The sequence below is a fragment of the Danio rerio genome, chromosome 19 (assembly GCF_052040795.2).
Source record: "Danio rerio strain M-AB ecotype USA chromosome 19, GRCz13ab, whole genome shotgun sequence".
Lineage (NCBI taxonomy): Eukaryota > Metazoa > Chordata > Actinopteri > Cypriniformes > Danionidae > Danio > Danio rerio.
In genome coordinates this window covers 1,762,571-1,786,411 of record NC_141039.2, presented here as the reverse complement: position 1 = coordinate 1,786,411, position 23,841 = coordinate 1,762,571, and the positions used below count along the sequence as shown (strand labels likewise).

General features: G+C 30.2%; 2 protein-coding genes across 7 annotated transcripts in view; one reads left to right on the top strand and one right to left on the bottom strand.

Moving 5' to 3' along the window:
- Nucleotides 1-8: 8 nt before the first annotated feature.
- dgat1a (diacylglycerol O-acyltransferase 1a) lies at nucleotides 9-20,871 on the bottom strand. 3 transcript variants are annotated; one of them, XR_015945149.1, is made up of 18 exons: nucleotides 20,544-20,871; nucleotides 16,474-16,561; nucleotides 12,755-12,795; nucleotides 10,804-10,889; nucleotides 10,649-10,701; nucleotides 9,393-9,498; nucleotides 8,793-8,921; nucleotides 8,277-8,351; nucleotides 7,512-7,615; nucleotides 7,383-7,421; nucleotides 6,148-6,189; nucleotides 5,630-5,674; nucleotides 3,798-3,910; nucleotides 3,634-3,699; nucleotides 3,472-3,559; nucleotides 3,317-3,379; nucleotides 707-1,343; nucleotides 9-285 (listed from the first exon to the last, which is right to left on the bottom strand). XR_015945149.1 is itself a non-coding variant. In NM_199730.1 (17 exon segments), coding segments are annotated over 17 exon segments (1,500 nt in total). In that variant the 5' UTR covers nucleotides 20,744-20,805; the 3' UTR covers nucleotides 9-1,181.
- Nucleotides 20,872-22,709: 1,838 nt separating this feature from the next.
- Nucleotides 22,710-23,841, top strand: part of zgc:63863 — a 34,694-nt gene continuing 33,562 nt past the window's right edge. For 3 of the 4 annotated variants that reach the window (XR_015945170.1, XR_015945171.1, XM_088651348.1), the window contains exon 1: nucleotides 22,710-22,948. Coding sequence is in view for 2 of the 4 variants with exons in the window: in XM_088651348.1 (XP_088507474.1) it covers nucleotides 22,885-22,948 (64 nt within the window). In the remaining 2 variants the exon portion in view is untranslated. 4 annotated transcript variants of the gene reach the window in all.

Genomic DNA, 23,841 nt, shown 5'->3' with positions numbered 1-23,841 from the left:
TACACAAGCTGTTTTAAAAAGTTTATTCGACATGAGCGGGTACAAACTTCGGCTTCCACTGGAATAAATTCTGCTGGTTGTTTAGTTTAATCTGGTTTTGTAGAAACGCATTTAAAAACGGCATTTTCTTACTGCATTTGCAATAAAATCAAGCGAGTTTACCTCCCGCTGCTGTGATAAACATCAATCTAGACATGTTATCCAGATCCAATACAGTGAAAATACTGATATAAAGGCTTAAAAACGTACAAATAAACAGCTGTAATGATGAACACTCACCGGCCACTTTATTAGGTACACCTTGGTTGGACGTCTTTGTGCTTTCAGAACTGTCTGAATCCTTCATGGCAGGGATTCAACAAGCTACTGGAAATATTCCTCAGAGATTTTGCTCCATATTGACATGATAGCATCACACAGTTGCTGCAGTCGGAGCATTCTCTGTAAACCCTAGAGATGCTTGTGTGTGAAAATCCCAGTAGATCAGCAGTTTCTGAAATACTCAGAGCAGCCCGTCTGGCACCAACAACCATGCCAAGTTCAAAGTCACTTAAATCCCCTTTCTTCCTCATTCTGATGCTCACATTGAGATCGTCTTGACCTTGTCTACATGCCTAAATACATTGAGTTGCTGCCATGTGATTGGCTGATTAACGAGCAGTTAGACAGGTGTACCTAATAAAGTGGCCGGTGAGTGTATATACACCATAAAATCACATTTAAATAATATTGCATGTAATTCATCTTTTTGGCTTCATCATTTTCACAGATATATATATATGTTTATAAGTCTCATTTGTACATTTTCCTAATCAAAATGAACAGCAAATACTAAAATCGAGTAAAAAAGCATGTTACATTCTTCTAGAGGCTGACAAATGTCATGCAGTCTTCAATAAAGTGCCAGAAACTCACAGATTGAATCAAACATACCACCAAAAGCACAAATCTGAAGTAAAAACATCACATGAATATAAATGACACGCACGGATGATTCAGTGTTCGCGATGACGTGCTGCTTTGGCTCGGCAGTGTTTGCGTGGGATTTAAAAACACGTCTGCTCACCTTCCAAGTGCCTTTATCAATAATAATCAGTCATTTAGATAAAAATCTGAAATCTCCCTCCTGAAAATAGACGCATTGTTTCTTTACATCCAACATTATTGCGGAAGCGGCTGCGTCACGGCGCTGCGGCCTCAGACGCGCTGCCATAATGCAACACGTAGTAGTCGTGGACGTACATGAGCACTGCGATTGGCTGGCCGATGATCAGAGACATCCACACGGCGGCGTTGCCATAGTTACCCCTCAGGTATCGGCCAACCAAAATGGCCAGCGGGACCTGGAAGAGATTTTCAGATATGCAAAAAATACATGATTATCACAACTTTTATTCGGGACAGTTTTAAGTTTTTGTCTGTGCAAATTTTAGTTTTTGCCTCAGAATATTTCAAATAGAATAAAAAATACACAAAACTACTAAAATTGTGTGACAAAAAGCTGAACTAAAAATATCTGCATTGCAATATAAAGATTGTCTTACAATTTTGACTTTATTTCTAGTCATTCTCCATTAAATTTAGTTAATTTTGAATATTTCAGCATTTAAATTGCAGCTGTTTGTTTTGTACATCAAGTGCAAAATCACAATTCCTTCATTCATTTTCTTTTTGGCTTAGTCCCTTTATTAATCAGGGGTCGCCACAGGGGAATGAACTGCCAACTTATCCAGCACATGTTTTACGCAGCGGATGCCCTTCCAGCTGCAACCCATCACTGGGAAACACCCATACCTTGTCATTCATAGCCTACCCAATTCCCCTATAGCGCATGTGTTTGGACTGTGGGGGAAACCGAAGCACCCAAAGGAATACCCACACCAACATGGGGAGTACATGCAAACTCCACACAGAAATGCCAACTGACCCAGCCGGGGCTTGAACTAGTGACCTTCTTGCTTTGAGGTGACAGTGCTAACCACTGCGCCACCTCGTCAGGCAAAAACACAATTGTAATTGCAAAATTATAATATATATATATATATATATATATATATATATATATATATATATGTTTGTGTGTGTGTGTGTGTGTGTGTGTGTGTGTGTGATAATTGTAACTCATTATTTTACAGTTTTAATTTCCTTAGTTTGTAAGTCAGATTTTTAAGCTTGTTTTTCTTTTTAGTTTTGCAACATAGAAACTTGCAATTGAAATTATTAAGTTGAAATATTGGCAATAATTAAAATAAAAAACTAATGGAATTGTGAGATTTTTTTTTTTTTAGCTTACTATAGCAATATTTAAAATTTCTATAGCAAATCTGATATTTAAGTTAGCAATTTGGCTAATAAATTTAAATGATTAAAATGTAATTTAAATATTTATATTTTATGTTATACATCAAATACAAAGTCACAAAAATGTATATGTATATATATATATATATATATATATATAGCGCTCAGCATAAGTACACCCCTCACAACTTCATCTTTTAAGTTCATATTTTTAATATAAAGCTCTACAATGATATATGTGTGCATATAGATTATATTATTCAGTACTTAAGCCAAATCTGGAGCTTATCTAAGAGAATAACTAATGATAACGCTTCAAAAACTATTACAGCCACAATTATATGTTATGGAAAAATATATAAAAACAAATTTACAAAAGAGGAAAAATGAAGAGAAGCAAAAAAATGAACAATTTAGTTGAATTTCTACAAGTTGTACTTTATTTTTGCAATATTAAGCATGAATTTAATTGTATTTTCTTTCAATTTCTAAATTTGTTGTTTTGTTCAAATGCACCAAAATACACTGCCTATATTCACTGAGAAATTTTCAATTTTCAAAAGTCGTTTGTAATAATTATTATATAAAATATTCAATATATAAAATGTTTTTATTTATGTTCTTTCTTTATATAGTAGTAAAATTCTGACATACAAACTTAGAAATTTGAACATAAAAAGTTGAAATCTCTTAATTCAGGTTGATTTTCTTCAGAACTGTAACTTTATTTTTCCATAATCTGAATTTCAATCTCACAATTTCATTCTTTTGCACCGATAAGCTGTAACTGAAATAATTATAAATAGAAAATTGTGAATATTAAAATACAGAAAAATACTATGAAATGAACAAGATAATTGTGAGATGTCAAATCACAGCTGCAAAAAAAGTAAGTCGGAAGTATTAAATGAAAAGGTCAGCAACACCTTATTATTTATTATTTTTTCCATGTAAATGTGAAATGATGTCATTTCTATCTGATGTTTATTAGCAATTATTGATTAAAATGACTGACCTGCAGCATCATACCCAGAAACGCCCAGAGCCGAAACATCTTGAGAGGAACACTCACTAAATACTGAACAGAACAACATCAAACCTCATCAGCACTATTAAACACGGGAAAATAATCATAAAGTGTAATGATGAAGTAGATGAGAGAAGTGAAACCTCGTGGAAAAAAGCGGAGAGGAAGAAGACGGCGATCTGAGCTGCTAATCGATTTGCTCCTCGCATCAACATGGGCTTATAAAAGTGTCTGAAAAACATCAGAAATCAGTCAAACTTTCCATTTCAGTCAGAATAACAGGTGTTTTAGGATGACCGTCTCACCGTAGGCACCACTTGTGAACAGGAATGTTCCAGTTTGACCAGAAATAAGGAATCGTTTCAGAGTTCCTGCAAAATTAATGAATATTCTTTTATTAAACACACAAAATGACACATTAGTCATCATGGTTTGCTTGTTTGAAAGCTCTAAATGATGGTAAACTCACCACCAGTCGCGGTAAAACTCGCGGTCCCCGAACTGCATGATCTCTGCTACGAAGTTCATAGAGGAGTGGAAATACCAATAGAAAAAGATGAGCCAGATAAAGTGATTGGGCACCTGCAGAGGGACAGGGAGAAAGGGGCGGGGCTTGTGCCATTAGACATTCAGAGGAGGAGGGGCCACAGACATGACGTGACCATAGCAACGACAGCCGTCAGCATGCAAAGCTCAAGCTGCTTCATTCTGATTGGTCAGTCGTGGCATTCTGCGTTCATATTTTTGTATGGAGTGCGTTAGACCCCGCCCACTTTTTGAGCAGATTGTTTTTTTATTCATGTTTTATTCAGTCAGTCAATCGATCAATTAGTCAGTGAATTAATTAATCAGTTAGTCAATCAATCAGTTAGTCAATCAGTCAAGCATTCAATCAGACGATCGATCAATCAATCAGTCAATCAATCGATCAATCTAGCAGTTAGTTAGTGAATCAATCAATCAATAAATTGATTTGTCAATCAATCAGTCATTCAATCAATCAATTAATCAATCAATCAATCAATCACCTAATTAATCAAATCTGTCAACTAATCAGTCAGCAAATAAATTGATCAGTCAATCAATCAATTAATTAGTGCATCAAGCTGTCAATCAATCAATCAAACAGTCATTCAGTCAGTCAATCAATCATTCAATCAGTCAATTAATCAATCAATCACTTAATCTATTTGGCAACCAATCAGTCTGTCAATAAATCGATTAGTCAATCAGTCAATCAATCAATCAATCAATTAGTTAGTGAATCAATCAGTAAATCAATCAACCAATCAGTCAATCAATCAGTCAGTCAGTCAGCCAGTCATTAAATCAGTCAATTAATCAATCAATCAATCACTTACTTAATCTGTCAACCAATCAGTCTGTCAATAAATCGATCAGTTAATCAATCAGTTAGTCAATCAATTAATCAGTTAGTGAATCGATAAGTAAATCAATCAATCTACCAATTAGTCAGTCAATCAATCAACCAATCAATCAATCAATCAATCAATCAATCAATCAATCCATCAGTCAATCAATCAATCAACCAATCAATCAATCAATCAATCAATCAATCAATCAATCAATCAATCAATCAATCAATCAGTCAGTCAATCAATCAATCAATCAATCCATCAGTTAATCAATCAATCCATCAGTCAATCAATCAATTAATCAATCAGTCGGTCATTCATTCAGTCAATCAATCAATTAGTCAATCTCATTTGCAATTTTATTTGAAATACTTTAAAAGAGTGGGCGGGGCTAAATATTTGCCGCACTTTGCTCACTGCAGCTCTGATTGGTGGAATGTTCGGTGGAGCATCATGGGTAATGTAGTTTTCTGCATGATTTCCGCTATTAAACATGGTTGTTTTTAAAACGTTAGTTGAATTGACGTTAGCAGATGGATTGAGTAAAACCGTTTAAAAAATGTCCTAACACATAAATAAGCAGTTTGAAAAAACAGCAAGTCATTTTGGAGAGAGAGGTTATGTTAAAAAACATAATTAATTAGCATATAGAGAAAATAAATGAATTCATCGCACACTATAATGTTTCTAACTGACATAATTCAGCTGTAATATTAGTGAGAGTATTTTTGTGTGTGATGTTTTCACCTGATTGGCTAAAAACAACAAAGCCGTTTACAATCAGACTTCAAACAAATGTTGACAACAGCCTGAATTTCACACAGGTGCCAGAGTGAAAGCAGCAACCCTAAGCATAGCAACAGCACCTGCAAAAGCCCTAGCAACAGCATCCATGACAACCGCAGCATCTCTTCGTGACACTTACAGCGAGTTTCAGCATCCGCTCCACCATTCTGGAGAAATCCATGTCCTGTTCAGAGACAAATACATGCAAATGAAGCATTTCTGCATATCAAAACATTAAATCCATACATTTAAACACATTATAGACACAAAAACATCTGACAGGTTTATTTCCAGAACTTTTACTTTCTCTGGTGGACTGATCTTCATTTAGTTCTTACATGTTATTGCTCATTTTAGGTCAGTTTTTATCTTAAATATTTTCGTTATATTATAGAATCACATTATAAAGTATGAATCATAAAATATATTAAATGAAAATAATGAATAAATATATGAATTAAAAATACATCAAACACACATGCAAACTCTTTTTGTCTTTTATATTTGTTTTTGTCTTTTTATATTTTATTTTTAAGTTTCTATAAACTGTTACACATCAAGTAAATGTATTATTGAATAAATAATATACTGTAAATAATGATAATTTTTTAGCATTGTAACTTTATTCAGGGTAAAAACATCAAACTGAAATCATACCTGAAAGGGTTTCATAGAGTTCTGAATCGTCGGAACCATCCACTAACAAAGAGAAAAATAAAGTGTTATTAAAACCTCATGCTTTATATATAAACACATCATATTTTAAACTAATTTAAACTATTAAAGCTGAAAAATAAACTATTGATGAAATTGTGAAAATTGTTTTTAATTAATGGAACATTTTCCAAGGGCAGTACGGTGGCGCAGTGGGTAGCACAATCGCCTCACAGCAAGAAGGTCGCTGGTTTGAGCCCTGGCTGGGTCAGTTGGCATTTCTGTGTGGAGTTTGCATGTTCTCCCTGTGTTCATGTGGGTTTCCTTCAGGTGCTCCAAACTGTTCATTTTAAACATTATATCTAAATAATATTGATCATACTGTTTATTATAAAGAAATAATGCTTTTTACAGAAAGATATATATATATATTTAATGTAGGAAATACTCTGTTTAACAGTACTTGAAATAATAATAATAATAATAATACAAATTAATAGAGGACTAATAATGTTTTCTGCAGCACAGGCTCATTGTGAAAACGTACCCCTGTATACATTTCTGAAGAGCGCGAATTATGTAGCCAGAGGTATGGCTGCATTTTGTCTTTGAAACGTACGCTGCGGGACGGTATAACACCGACGACGGCTTCAGTTTCTTTTCGTGCTACCAGCTGACTGCTTACCTCCGTATTGACGGCTTTTCTACTGTTACCAGTTTGTCCAGTGGCTCACCATGTACGTCGGCAGACTTGAGACGTAGAGAGGAGTTGACCGCAATGATTGGGTTCAAGTCCAGAGAAGAACAGTTTCAGAGAGCAGGGAAGACAACAACAAAATTAAAAAAATAAAATAAGCGAGTAAATAACAGGGTGAAAACGTGGTAAGAACTGAAAATGTGGTAAAAATCAGGCGGCCGAGAGGGCTTTTCTTGTTCTGGATGGCTTTTGAAAACACTATTGATTGGGTTTGAGAAAGTGGGTGGGTTGGGGGATCAGTCAGTCAGTCAGTTGATAGCGGCCTCTGGTGGATTTATGTGAGAACAGCAGGCGTGAATGGCACTCGCGAGAGAAATTTGAAATCTGAAAAAGCGTACACAGCGGCCTCTGGTGGACTCACGAAAACAAAAACCGCAAAAAAAAAAAAAAAAACGCACCTCCTGTGACGTATTTCACGCTCTCCAGAAATGTATACAGGGGTACGTATCAATAATGAGCCTGGGTTGGTTTTCTTGCATACCTGCTGTATTAATCCGACCATCAGCTGCATTAGAAACAGCTGCAGGAAGCAAATACAGATGAGACTTTGTATGAGAATCAACAGAAAGGGCAAACATTAATCTCAGGTTTGTTTCTGCGGATTTCTCACCATCTCCAGCAGTCGCCGCAGTAGGAAACGTTTGCGTATTCGTGGTGAGCGCGGAAAATTCAGCTCGTAACACAGAGTCGGTGCAAAAGCAAAATAATAAATGTCTGCAAAAAATGATAAAATAAATTAAATAATTAATAATTAAACTTGTTATTAATGCAATTTTTATGAAGATAACAAATAAATATGTATATATATATATATATATATATATATATATATATATATATATATATCAGATTTTAAAGGGCACCTATTATGCCGATTTTTACAAGATGTAAAATGCGGCTCTGATACCACACAAGTAATAGCACACAGATAACGTTTTCTAACTCTCTGAAACTGACCCTTTTAGACTTTGATCCTAATTCTGTCGTTTTGGTGACTGTCGCTTTAAATGCAAATGAGATTGTGCTCTTTTGAAAAGAAGGCGGAGCTACAAGTGCTTGCGTCTCAGCGTAGTGGCAGATTCAAAAACAAGATTAACTTCATATGCTAATGAGGGAGAGTTGGTCACTAGTGGGCGGGGCTTTCCCCCTCTGATGACATCATACAAAGGGAGAATGTCAATCAAAGTGTTTCTGCACACTGTTTAATCAAGTCTGATTATAAACAATGGAATTAATACATGTTTACCATTAGAAGCTGGCGATATTGACACACTGCTGACACAAACCTGTGTTTAAACCCCTTATTAAAGTGATTTCTGCATAATAGGTCCCCTTTAATGCATAAATATCTTACATATTATGTCTAATGACTGACCTCTGTGTGTGAGGTTTCCCGGATACGTCACGTGTGTGTATCCCGCTGTGCCATTTGCTTTGTGCACGGACGGACCTGCAGGAGAAAGTTACACATTAACACACTCACAATATTCATTTATTTTCCTTCGGCTTTCTTCATCAGGGGTCGCCACAGTGGAATGAACCGCCAACTATTCCAGCATATGTTTTACACAGTGGATGCCCTTCCAGCTGCAACCCAGCACTGGGAAACACCCATATACACATTCACACTTATGCACTACAGACAATTTAGCTCATCAATTCCCCTATAACCCATGCCAACACGGGGAGAACATGCAAACTCTACAATTGACCCAGCCGGGACTCGCACCAGCGACCTTCCTGCTGTGAGGTGACAGTGGTAACCACTGAGCCACCGTGTCCATAAATATACTATAAATAAATAATCTACATAGCGTTTTATATTGTATAGTACTCTTTTACACAGTAAATTTTCAGGGGAATATTATTATGATGTGAAGTTTGTACTCACAGGAGTGAGAGCGAGACAGGGTTCGAGCTTTGGCTTGTCTCTGTTCTCGGCACCACTTATTAACATCTGTGTACGAGTAAAGCTTGAGGAAGAGAACAGTGCAGATACTCAGAGCCATCACACCGCCCACTGAAACACACACAAACACACACACACACACACAGCAAAACTTCACAATTTACACAAGATTTAGCTATGGAATACTATGGAATCACCACAACAGATGAATTTCTATAGGGGTTGTGTTACTATAGCAACAATAGAATCATCACAACAGATCATTTACTATAGATGTTACCATAGCAACTATAGAATTACCCTCAACAGATTAATTACTATAGTTGTTGAGTTACCATAGAAACAATATAATCACCACAACAGATTAATTACTATAGTTGTTGTGTTACCATAGAAACAATATAATCACCACAACAGATTAATTACTATAGTTGTTGTGTAACCGTAGGAATTATAGAATTACCACAACAGATTGGCTGTGTATGAAATTGCATACTTCCCTTCTATTTAGTACATTTAAAACAGGATGTGATGTTTTCTGAAAAGGTGAAAGTGCACTCTGGGTAAAGGTGTTATTTTCACCTGGTGTGACGGAGCTCAGGCTTAGCACCGTTCCTGCCGGCACAAACAACAGTGCAGACAGATTGATGCAGTGAAGGAAAGATCCGGTTCTCTCAGAGATGGTGCCCTGAAATGAGAGAAGGCCATACAAATGAATCAGCACTAAATAAAAAAAAAAAAAAAAAAATTTTATTTAAATAAGTAAAAATAAAATAAACAATAAATTAATTTATTAATTAATTTATTAAATAAATAAAAGACAAAAAATAAGTAAGTTAAATTAAATTAAAATTTCATATAAAATAATAAAATAAAATAATAATTAAAAATAAAATAAAATATAAAAATGAAAATAGAATTTAATAAAATAAAATAATAATAAAATAAAACATAAAATAAAAATAAAGAATAAAATAAAAGTAAAAATAGAATAAAATAGATCAAATAAAATACAAATTAAAATAAAATACAATTAAAAATAAAATTAAATAAACAATTTAATAAAATAGAATTGAAATAAAACTAAGTTTAATAAAATAATAAAAATATGTAAAAAGATAAAAAATACATATATAAACAAAATAAAAATTAAATAAATAAAAATAAAATAAACAATTAATAAATTAATTAATTAACTAAATAAAAAAGAAAAAAACTAAATTAAATTAAAATATTATATAAAATATAAAATAAAATAATAAAAAAATATAAATTAAAATAAAATAAAATATAAAAATGAAAATTAAATTAAATTAAAATAAAAAATATAAAAAAGAAAGAATAAAATAAATAAATATAAGTAAAAAATAAAATAAATAAATAAAATAAAAAAGAAATAAAAAAGAATTGAAATAAAACTAAATTACATAAAATAATCAAAATCTCTAAAAAATACATTTATTATTATTATTATTTTTATTATTATTTATAAATAAAAAAAAATTTAAAATAACAAAAAACAAAAAAATATATATTAAAAAATATAATAATAATAATAATAGGAAGAAGAATTATTATTATTATGCTTTAATGTGTTGTGATTGAACATTAGGGGTTTTCCTCCCAATATTGATAACTTGTCTAAAACATGGCACCTTGATTATGATTATGATTGATTCAGATGTTAAATGTGCTTAATTGTTATATAAAAAAAGAAAAAAAATATGTATATATAATTTTCTCTGTTAATTCTGTTTGTGAGATGTTATAATCTTCAGTATTAATGGTAATTCAGTAATATCTGCAATCTCAAGGTTCAATCCCAGCATGCAACTCACCACAGACAGCTTTCTCTCGGTGTACAGAGCCGCCATTATGAAGACGTTAGTGACTGGAAAGCAAACAGATCAGACACGCTTTACTGAACAGAGCGTGTGCGGAATATGAACATGTGATTGTATGATTATCATGATGTTATGAATATTAATCGCACCGATGATCAGGCACAGAGCCGGCCAGCTGCAGGGGTCCTTCACGAACAGAGAGATGATCTGGATGGGGTCCACCAAAACGCCATATCTGAAAACACAACCATAAACCAGGAAAAACACATTCATAAATAACAGAAAACACTATTGTTATCACATATATTCCATGTTTTACTGTCATTAAAAATTGCAGCCTGATTTCTAATGTTGCTAATGAGAGTATATTGAATAATTGTTTGTATTGTGTCCAATGTTTGTGATGTATTCTGCAAATAAAGGCACAATTATGTATTTTTATCTTTTAAAATGAATGCAATATTTTTATAACCCACAATATATATTTCTAACACAAATTATAAAAATATTAAAGGTATTAAAAATAAAAAAAATATATATTTCAATAATTAAAGTAATATTTCTAAATATATAATTTAAAATGGATAATTTGTTGAAAAAATATTTTCAATAAATCATGTATTATATATTTGTACAAATATTTATTATTTATAAAAATTTATTTATTATTTTTTATAAACCTCAATGTATATTTTAACACAAATTATAAAAGTATCAAATTTATTACAAATAAACAAACATTTATTTAAATATTTTAAGAAATATTTCTCTCTTCTATGATCTATCTATCTATCTATCTATCTATCTATCTATCTATCTATCTATCTATCTATCTATCTATCTATCTATCTATCTATCTATCTATCTATCTATCTATCTATCTATCTATCTATATATATCATATATATATATATATATATATATATATATGTGTGTGTGTGTGTGTGTGTGTGTGTGTGTATAAATGTGAAATTTATTGAAAAAATATTTATATTTTTTAATAAATTGTGTATTATTTATTTGTAAAAAAATATTTAATATTTATAATAAATAAATGTTATTTTTTCATAATCATCTCTATATGTTTTTAACACAAATTATTAAAATATATTATATAATTATAAAATATATATTGTAAAATTTTTGGTCAACATTATAAAATTGTACAATAAATAAAATAGTTTAATGAATAATTGTAAATAAAAATAGTTTTCAATAAATTTTATATTATATATTTATAAAAATATTTAATAAATATAAAAAATACATTTAAAATTTGTATAATTCCATATATATTTTAACCCAAGTTATAAAAGTATAAAATCTATTAAAAATAAATAAATATTTTTGATAAATCTTAGATATTTGTACAAATATATAAAATACAGTTTATTGAAAAATATATATGTATTTTTAATAAATTGTATATTGTATTTGTATAAATATTTTATATTTATAAAACATAAATGTAATATTTTTATAATCCTCTATATATATTTTAACACAAATTATAAAAATATAAAATCTATTAAAAATAAATAAACATTTATTCAAATATTTAAAGAAATATGTACAAGTATATCATATAAAATTTATTGAAAAAAATTTATATAAAAAATAAAATAATTTATTAAATAATTAATAAAAACTTTTTAAAATAACTTTTATATCATATATTTATAAAAATATATATATAATTTATATATATATATATATATATATATATATATATATATATATATATATATATATATATATATATATATATATATATATATATATATATAATTTTTTCATTTTATTTTATTTTTAATAACACAAATTATAAAACTATAAAATGTATTAAAATATTTATTTTTAATAATTAAATAAATATTTATAAATATATAATGTAATGATGACGCTGCAGGAGTTTGAGCATCAGTGTGTGTTGATCATTATATTCTCAGGATAAAAGTGTGTGTTAATAAGAGAAGCAGCTTTGATCTACTGCAGTGCCGTCATTATCAGCTTCTGCTCGGAGCAGGAGAATCACAGCAACACACACAAACACGCATGGATCCACGCACACACAACAGCTTTTGTTGATCAGATACTGACTTTATAAGGTTCTCCAGCACCAGCCGTGCGTTAGACAAAACCTGCAAACACACAAATAAAACACTTTCATCCATACGTTCAAAGATAATACATATATTTATAAATAATAAGTAATATATTAATAAATATAATGAACAGTATTAATAAATATTAAATATGTAATTAATAATAATACAAATCACAGCATATGAACAAAACATTTGTGTGCTTTTTCTATTTTTAATTACTTATATAAAATATATATGTATGGAACTTGTAAATACAGCCAAGACTTGAACCAGCGACCTTCTTGCTGTGAGGTCACAGTGCTAACCATTGAGCCACCATGTCGCCCCAGAATTCAACGGCCAGAGCTCTCTGCAGTGATTGTGTGTGTGTGTGTGTGTGTGTGTGTGTGTGTGTGTGTGTGTGTGTGTGTGTGTGTGTGTGTGTGTGTGTGTGTGCGTGCGTGTGTGTGTGTGTGATAAAGGTGTTTTTGTTGTTGTGTGTCTACTAGAGCTCAAAGTCTACAGCAGAACCTTATAAACATGCCGAGATACAGAGTGATCATAAACACAGTTGACCTTTGACCTGGAGACACACACACACACACACACACACACACACACATGTTGGAGACCTCAGGGACTTACATCTAGTGTAAAAAGGAGTATAATAGGACCCTTTTTAACACAAGAACTGCACTGGACTCAGTTTAAGTTGGGTCAACTTAAAAACCTCTGCAGCAAGTTGCCTTACGATTATCTCTGTAGTTTCTGATTTCTGTTTCATATTTCCTCCAGCCGAAATCTCTCAAAAACAGCCGCTTTTCTGCTTGACTTTAATAATTGTCATTAATAGATTCAAAGCACTTTCGGACACTCAGTGGGAATACGGTCGGAGAAAGCGAGGTACTGTTAAAAGCCAAATCCACAGAGAGCGAGGATACGGAAAGCGGATTAATGCTGATTTCTCATTTGCTTTCCAGGCTTTGAAGACGCGGCTGGTTTTCTCTCAGGCTGAAATACATGTTTATTTTTAGAGGACGTCTGACATTTCCAAAGCAAATCCCTGCCTGTGTTTGACTGTCGATTATACTGCTGAAGGACAGTTTGTGTTCTGACTGACACTGCATCACTTCTGTTGATCGTCCTCGGTTTATTAACAGTGTATTTGTAGAGACGCAGACGCTGTTAGTGGGTCAAAGGTCACTTCAGGACACACTCCAGTTTGCTTTTGTTTTATACCGTTTGTAGCTGTGGTTTTGGGATAAAAAAAATAATGAAATAAAATAAAAGTAAAATAAATAATAATATTAAATTAAATTAAACATTTTAATTAAACATTTTTTAAAAAATTAAAAATAAAATAATATAAAAAATAAAATAAATAAATACATAAAATAAAATAAAATAAAATAAAATAAAATAAAATAAAATAAAATAAAATAAAATAAAATAAAATAAAATAAAATAATTAATTAATTAATAAATTACTTAAATTAAATTAAAAATGAAAATAATATATATAAAAATGATATAAAATAAAATAAGACGCAGACACAGTTAGTGGGTCAAAGGTCACTCTGGGACACACTCTAGTTTGCAAAGGACAAAGATCAACCACACACTTCATTAACTACTATCAATTTTATACAATTTGTAACTGTGGCTTTGGGATAAAATGAAATAAAATAAAATAAAATAAATGAATAATAATAATAAAAAATAATAAAAAATAAAATAAAATAAAATAAAATAAGATAAAATAAAATAAAACAAAATAAAATAGAATAAAATAAAATAAAATAAAATAAAATAAAATAAAATAAAATAAATAAAATAAAATAAAATAAAATAAAATAAAATAAAATTTATAAAAACTAAATAAATAAAAAATAAAATAAATAATAAAATAAATAAAATAAAATAAAATAAAACTAATAAAAGTCACTTTGGAATTTAAAAAATATATATAAAAGAAAAATTGAACAGTTTAAGCTTAAATGCTAAAATAGTTATTTTTCAGCAATTGAAATAAGGCTGACATTAAATATTAAAATGACATATACATAAAAAAAAATGACATAATGAAATGATAATAAAATATAATATCAACATCATATCTCCTCATCATATAATATCTCCTCATTCAGTTTCTCATCAAATCTTCTTTTTTGTTAAAAGGGAGGAGCTACTCTATGTCTCTCTCTTTATGATATCGAAAAAAAATGCACATTTCCAATCACTTCACAGGACCTTTAAAGTTAGATTTTTCAGTGCTGCTTATTCCAGCTTTCCTTCTAGACTTCAGAAGCTCATCTGAGGACAAACAGGTGGAGAGACTCAAGCAGACGGAAATAAACTGGTGGAGGCTTCAGGACAGCAGTGTGTCAGAGTTTATGATGTTCAGGTATACACACACACACACAAACACACACATACACAGAATCTAAATATAGACTGATCTCACAATACACTGAGTCCAGGACAAAACTGCACTCACAGCCATTCTGCAAACTAGGTGAGGGTGATGCTGACGAAAAGCATGCAGTAGATATTTTTGTGATATCAACAGTTCAATATTTTCTGAGTGTGTTTTTGTGCTGTTTTAGGACTGTCATGGGTTAATAAACATAATACAAGTGTCGTATTAATTACTGATTCGTAAGTTCATTCATTCATTCAAATGATTCTTTCTAAATGCCTGATTCAGGGATTAGGGATTAAAAAAATCTATTTCTCATTTTTTCATTACGATTCTTACTATTCGAATTGATTCCATAAAGTTTAAATACATTTTTAATACAAATATAACACTGTACTCTATGATAAATGTATTATCTAATATTGCTTCCCTATTATTGCAAACCCTAAAAAAACCTAAAACCCTTAAATAAAAATTATAAAAATAAAACTGCAAGCTAAAATAACGCTGACATGAAACATTGATATGACATAAACATACAAAATATGCTGGATAAAAAAATAAAAAATTAAACAAGTGAAACTAATTTTTTAAATAAAATAAAATTATTTAATAAAATTTAATTAAATTAAATTTAAGTATAATACTTTTTTAAAATAAAATGTATTTCTCATTTCTGTTTCGATTCCAAAGTTAATGTTTTGGATAATAAATAATACATTTTTGTGGATAAATAAATATAACATTGAAATCGCCAGTAGGTGGAGACTAGTGCCTGTGTTAACTATCTATGAATCATCGAATCATCCATTCAAATGAAATGATTCATTTAGAAAACTAAAAAAAAAAAAAAAAAAGCAATTAAATAAAACTGCAAGATAAATAAAGCTGACAAGAAATATTAATATGGCATAAACATATAAAATATGTTGGATAAAAAAAATAAACAAATAAAATGAATAATTTAATTTAATTTAATTTAATTTAATTTAATTTAATTTAATTTAATTTAATTTAATTTAATTTAATTTAATTTAATTTAATTTAATTTAATTCTAAAGTTTAGTCAACAACAATATAGCACATAGCATTTCTTGCAGCCCTATTTTACTGTAAAAATAACATTATTTTAATCTCTAAATTATGGACATTTATTAGCAAAAGTTGCTTCTCTATTACTGCTAACCCTTAAAAAGAGCCCGTTAAATTCTATATTCGCGTATTGACTCCAGAAGACATAGAATGAAATGCACAACTCCATGACCTACGATTGTGGTGCAGTTTTGTGAACATGAATTTGCATACGCACTCACCAGCATGACCACACACCAGTTGAGGATTCCTCTGTAGTTGCTGAAACCACTGGCCGAGCTGAGCAGAGACTCCTGCAGCTTGTGGCAGCTAAAAAGACACACAAAAATCAGTCAAACTAATGAAAAATGAACATATAGACAGAGAAGCCCACAAGAAACCAGATCCTAGAGTAATTTATAGTAAATAGAGTTTTTAAACAATTTAATTAATAACGGTTTAATTCTATAGTTGCTATGGTAACACAACAACTATAGTAAAGTATTTAAATTAATATTTTGTTAGTGATTCTACAGTTGCTATGGTAACAACAACTGTAGTAAAGTAATTGAATTAATCTGTTGTAGTAATTCTAAAGTTGCTATGGTAAAATAACTATAGTAAAGTATTTTAATTAATCGGTTGTCATGTTGCTATGGCAAAACAAAAACTATAGTAAAGTATTTGAATTAATCTGTTGAGGTGATTCTACAGTTGCTACGGTAACAATAACTATAGTTAAGTATTTTATTAAATTGGTGGTCGTGATTCTATAGTTGCTATGGTAACACAACAACTATAGTAAAGTGTTTGAATTAACCTGTTGTGGTGATTCTGTAGTTGCTATGGTAACACAACAACAATAATAAAGCATCTGAATTAATCTGTTGTGGTGATTCTATAGTTGCTATGGTAACACAACAACTATAGTAAATTAGTTTAATTAATCTGTTGAGGTGATTCTATAGTTGCCATGGTAACAACAACAACTATATCAATATAATAAAATGCCCAAATACTGTAGTTTGCAACACCTACTACAATACACCACAGTGTACTGTAGTAAAAAATAAAGTAAACTACAGTATTTATTACAGTTTATCTAACAGTTACAACTACAGTATATGCTGGACTGCTCATTAACAATGGGTTGTAATTAGGCTACAATAATATACTATAATACAATTATTACTATGATGATTTAAAATCACTGCAGCATTTACTATAGTATTTTTACATAACTGCTAATAAAGGCTTCAAACTAAAATGCCTAAAATGTATTAAGACGCTGCGAATGCACTGACTACAAAACATAACATATCAATCAAGAGTAATTTACTTTAAAGAGAAAGCATAATGAGAAAAGATGTAGTATTCCAGTGCATTTACACTAGATTTAAATGTTGCAATCTGACGCAATGACATTCAGACATTCACAAGTGAGTTTCTAAAACTCTGAGGACTGGCCGATGTTGAAATGGGTGATGAAATGGGTTTGAGCAACCGTACGTGTCTTCAGAAAAAGAGCTGAAGGAGTGGCTGATAACGGTTATTACAGACTGATTCTGATCTTATCATGAATCAGTGATTCCTTACAGCAGCTCATTATGAGGAGAGGCTCGACCTTCACACCCTCACCTCAGAAGATCTGCTTCAACTCAAATCTGGAGCATTTAGGCTAAAAGTCGACATCCAATAACTCTATTCTCTAAACTCTAATCTCAGCCTATTATCAATTAAGCATTCATCATAAGGTTTCTGAATAACATCTATTAACAACCTTAATTTTGACATTTATTACTAACTAATATATTTTTCATTTTTTAAATATTTAATTAAAAATGTAAATAAACATTTTGGAAACACTTTAGTTTAAATACCAATTGTCACTGTTAAATAGTGGCTTATTACCTGGCTATTATTAAAATATTATCTGTTAATTCTGCATCCCTAGTCATAACCAATACCTAAACCTTACTACAATCTTAACAAATACTATTAAACACAAATTAGAAGTTTCAGCTAAAAGTCAGTTAATAGATTGCTAAAAGCGAGAATTGCACCATAAAATAAAGTGAGCAAATATTTTCTACTAACTAAAGTGAACAAAGAAAAACTGTTCATGTTATTTTCTGCACTACATGAGTCTAAAGTAACCCGACTGACTTTGTTTGCTCTTTTTCTTTGCAATAAATTAAAGGGATAGTTCCCACAAAATTTAAAATGCCCTTGTTTATTCTCCTGTTTTAAACCATTATGAGTTTCTTTCTACTGCTTAACACAAAAGAAGATATTTTGAAGAATGTTGCTATCCTTCTAATGCACGACGTGTGTCTAAACTGACCCCATATTAATTTCCTAATGCTATTTCTAACATGTTTGAAAGAAATTTCCATTCCATTTTCTTCGACTTAGTCCCTTTATTTAACAGGGGTTGTCACAGCGGAATGAACCGCCAACTTATCCAGCATATATTTTACACAGCGGATGCCCTTCCAGCTGCAACCCAATACTGGGAAACACCCATACACACTCATTCACACACTCATACACTACGGCCAATGTAGTCATCAATTCCCCTATAGCGCATGTGTTTGAACTGCTGGGGAAACCGTAGGATACCCACGCCAACACGGGGAGAACATGCAAACTCCACACAGAAATGCTAACTGACCCAGCCGGGAATAAATTAATTTATTTATATTTAAATAAATAAATAAATAAATAAACAAATTATTTTAATTAATTAATTAAAATACCTTTAATTTATTTATTCAGCTATCAGCTCTCATGAAAAAAATACTATTACTATGTTTTTTTTAACAATACTATGGTAAAATACTTGAATTAATTTGTTGTGTTGATTCTATAGTGGTGCTATGGTAGCACAACAACCACAATAATTTAAACAAATGATACTGTAGTATTCTACAACGTATATTACATCACAGTTTACTGTAGTAAAAATGAAAGTATACTACAGTATTTATCACAGTACGCTGAAGCATTCGCTAATAATGTAAATATTATCATATATACCTAATACACTTTGTAATATAGCCTAGCGTAATATAGCTTAATACACTTTACCATAGTATGGATAAAAACACTATCGTATTAACTAAAAACCACTATAGTATTTTTTTTTACATGGGAGTAATTTAATACAGATTCAAAATTAATTAAATAATGAAAAATATCTAAACAGCGAAACAGATTTAAACTATAATATGAAGATTATATATTGTAATATAATATAATATAATATAATATAATATAATATAATATAATATAATATAATATAATATAATATAATATAATACAATACAATACAATATAATATAATATAATATAATACAATACAATATAATATAATATAATATAATATAATATAATATAATACAATACAATACAATACAATATAATATAATATAATACAATATAATATAATATAATACAATATAATATAATATAATATAATAAATATAATATAATAAATATAATATAATATAATACAATATAATATAATATAATATAATATAATATAATAAATATAATATAATAAATATAATATAATATAATACAATATAATATAATATAATATAATATAATATAATATAATATAATATATATAATATAATAAATATAATATAATATAATATAATAAATATAATATAATATAATAAATATAATATAATAAATATAATATAATATAATAATATAATATAATATAATATAATATAATATAATATAATATAATAAAATATAATATAATATAATAAATATAATATAATATAATATAATATAATATAATATAATATAATACAATACAATACAATATAATAAATATAATATAATATAATATAATATAATATAATATAATATAACATAATAAATATAATATAATATAATATAATATAATATAATATAATAATATAATATAATATAATATAATATAATATAATATAATATAATATAATATAATATAATAAATTTAATGTAATACAATTTACAACTTTTCTGTCAACATATTTGTATTTATGCATGTCTTTTAAACCAAATGCACTGTGAGATTTATGGCATTCAGACATTTTAAATTGTGAATAAGCTGTAAATATTTAAACAGTTTCTGTAAATCCTCATATGAGGACAAAAATGAATGTACTCTGCATGCACAGGCCTTCAGCTATTCATATTCATATAGCCTATAACAACATCATGTGTCTGTCATATTGTTCAAGCATCTCTGTTGCCATCTATAGATTGACAGACAGATATGTATGCTAGATCTTGATAAAGAAATTGGCTGTACCTGAATGTGTCCTCTCCAGCATCGCTGTGGTTCTTCTGTCTACCGGCTGCACTCTCGTGTTTCTGCGGCTCTTTCTCCTTCACCTGCCCGCTCAGCGTCTCTGCTGCGCCGCCGCGTTTGGCTTGAGTCACCGCCGCCTCTCCGGAGATCGTAGTCCTCCGCCGGTGCTTCGCCGAGCCCTTCTCGTTTCTGTCGCCCATGTTTGCGATTATAATGACACAAACGGACACATGTTTTCTCTCATGCTGTTTCCATATAGCCGGTATTCACTATCATGGAAAAGGACGCCGCGCTTCAAGCCCTCCGCGCTGCGCAGACGTTGCGCAATGACACCCTGATGCACCATGACACAATTTACTCAATCATAAAAAGCTCTGATTGCACTGTGTTTACAGCCACATACAGTATTTGTCAGTAGTTGCAGTATAATGGATGTCGTAAAACGTATTCTCCCTCATGGGATAATAATGTACTGTATGATCCACTGGTGACACAGTGTGAAGATATCTTCAAAATGTTTTAGTTAAACAAAGATTATCAAACATTTATTCTGGCTTTCATTGTCATTCTCTAGATAATGAAGGGAAAATGTCAAACGCATTAACAAAATTGACTCAAATGTTGTACCAACTACTTATTTAAAATGAGCTGAAACATCACAATTCTTGAGTTAAACTTAAAACTTATAGTTCTTCTACTTAAATCTGTAAAACAATTGAGCTAACTTAATTAGTGTGTGTTGAGATAACATGAATGAACATGAATGTGGAACCCAACATTTTATGACAGTGAGGGAACGTCATGCTTTATTAAGGTAGATATTAAATATTGTAACTCATTGGTTTAATAAAACACAGAGTTATTTAAATGTTCACATTAACATTAATATTTAATGTTAATTATATCTATAAAGCACATGTAATGCAACAAATGTTGTCAATGTTTTCCATTTGACAATACAAAATAACAATGCAATTATTTATATAAAGTTATTTCAAGATATCATTAATTCATTCATTCATTCATTCATTTTCTTGTCAGCTTAGTCCTTTATTAATCAGGGGTCGCCACAGCGAAATGAACCACCAACTTATCCAGCATATGTTTTTACGCAGCGGATGCCCTTTCAGCCGCAACCCATCTCTGGGAAACTCTTTCATTCATTTAATTATTATTTATTAAGTAATTTGTTTATTAGTCATGTTGATTAATTGTAATAAACTTCAATTTAATCAACAATAAACAATTAGTGACTGCAATTAATTTACATAATTAATTATGTATGTTTTTGTTAATTGCAGCTGGAAGGGCATCCGCTGCATAAAACATATGCTGGATAAGTTGCCGGTTCATTCCGCTGTGGTGACCCCTGATAAATAAAGGGATTATGCCGAGAAAAAAAAATAATGAATGAATATATATATACAATTTGGTCATATTTATTTAAGAAACGCATTTAAATGTAATAATAATAATAATAATAATAATAATAATAAAATAATAATAATAATAATGATCGTAATGATAATAATAATAATAATAATATAATTATTAGTATTGATATTATTATTATTGTTATTGCTATTATTATTTTTTATTTATATTATTATTATTATTATTATTATTATAATTATTAATAATAATATTATTAATAATTAATCATTTATTTATTTTAACAATATTAAAGTATTTTAAAAAGTTTATTTTAATTTGTTCAATTTATCTTACAGAACTTATTTAATCAAAGCAGTTATCTGTCAAAAAACGTACAGTTTTATATTTTTCGTTTAATATTCCCTGTTTTTCTTGTTATTTATTCATTTTTGGTGTGTGAATCATTTAATTTGCTTTATTTTTCTTGGAAAACAGTCATTAGATTGTCTGTTTTATCTGTCAGTGATTACAACAGCAGAATTTCACCTTTTATAAGTGAAACACCAACTATTACAGCAGTGAAATATAGGGTATTTCAGCTGCATTCATTCAGCAGGGATTCATTACATAACTCATGTAAATACAAACACGCCGCATGTGTGTTGTTATAGGCGGGTGCAGAAACACTTTTAAAAACGAGCCAATAGCGTTGAGCCTGTTGAATCTTTAAACCAATCAGGTGCGACATTGACAGCAGGCAAGGTTGAGTGACTCACCGGCGTTTCAGCCAGTGACAGTAAAGCTTGGGTGGCCAGCGCTCCTCCTCCACGTCGCGACGCTGTTCTGAGGAGAATCAGATAATGCCACTTTCCTTTCGTTTTCACTGTCCGTTTTGAATTAAAACTATGTTGTTATTGTAATACAAGTATGTATTTGATATCCTCTTGACTGTGAGTCGCAGTAAGAGATGAAAAAAGCGAAGAAGCGACTGCCAGTGACCGGATCGCGAGCGTCTGTCGGGAGACATGAAGGTAACCGGTTCCGCACATTATAAACTTAATAAATGGACGAAAGTCATCTATTATGATCTCACGGACTGTGTTAGACGTGCTTTATGATGTCACCGAGTGTGTGTGATATCCATTTAATGTGTGTATGAGAGTTTATACCACTGAACTCCATACTGACTGACTGTTGATCCATACGGAGTGATTGACAGGTTCATTGTGACGTCATAATTTAAGGTTTGACAGATTTGGTGGGTTAAAGCATCTCTGTCATCGGGCTGAATACTTCACACCTTCAGACTTTCTCCTTGATATCATTTTAGAAAAGTGTAGTTTGATAATTTTAAATGAGAAAATAATATTAGCAGCCAATGACTATTAAAGTACATTGTTTACAGTCATTTATAAAGGCCTTTTTTGGGTTTTAAAGTCATAATAAAGTGAGCTTTCAGACCCAATATTCAAAGTAGCATGGTAAACAATATAGGCAGTGTGTCACAAATTGCCTCTTTGTTAAAAAAAGAAAGAATGAATGAGTATAAACAAACTTTACCTCAATATCTCTGTATAGCAACACACATACATGGATATCACATAAACTATGACCATTTATGTGAAGCTGCTTTGACACAATCTACATTGTAAAAGCGCTATACAAATAAAGCTGAATTGAATTGAATATATAAATTCTGTTTTCATCAAAAAAGAAGGGAAAAAAGGTCAATGAATCATCTTGGAACTGCTCTCTCTGTCAAAAAACAAAAAAAAAAACATGTTTTTAAAGACAAAGTTGTTTCTGTACGGTAAGTGTTGACTAAAATGAGCACAATACAATATTAGTGTTTAAAAGATGTAATAAGACTCTTTGTGGTTTGTTTTGCCAATGTATGGCAAAACAAACCACAACTGTGTCCAAT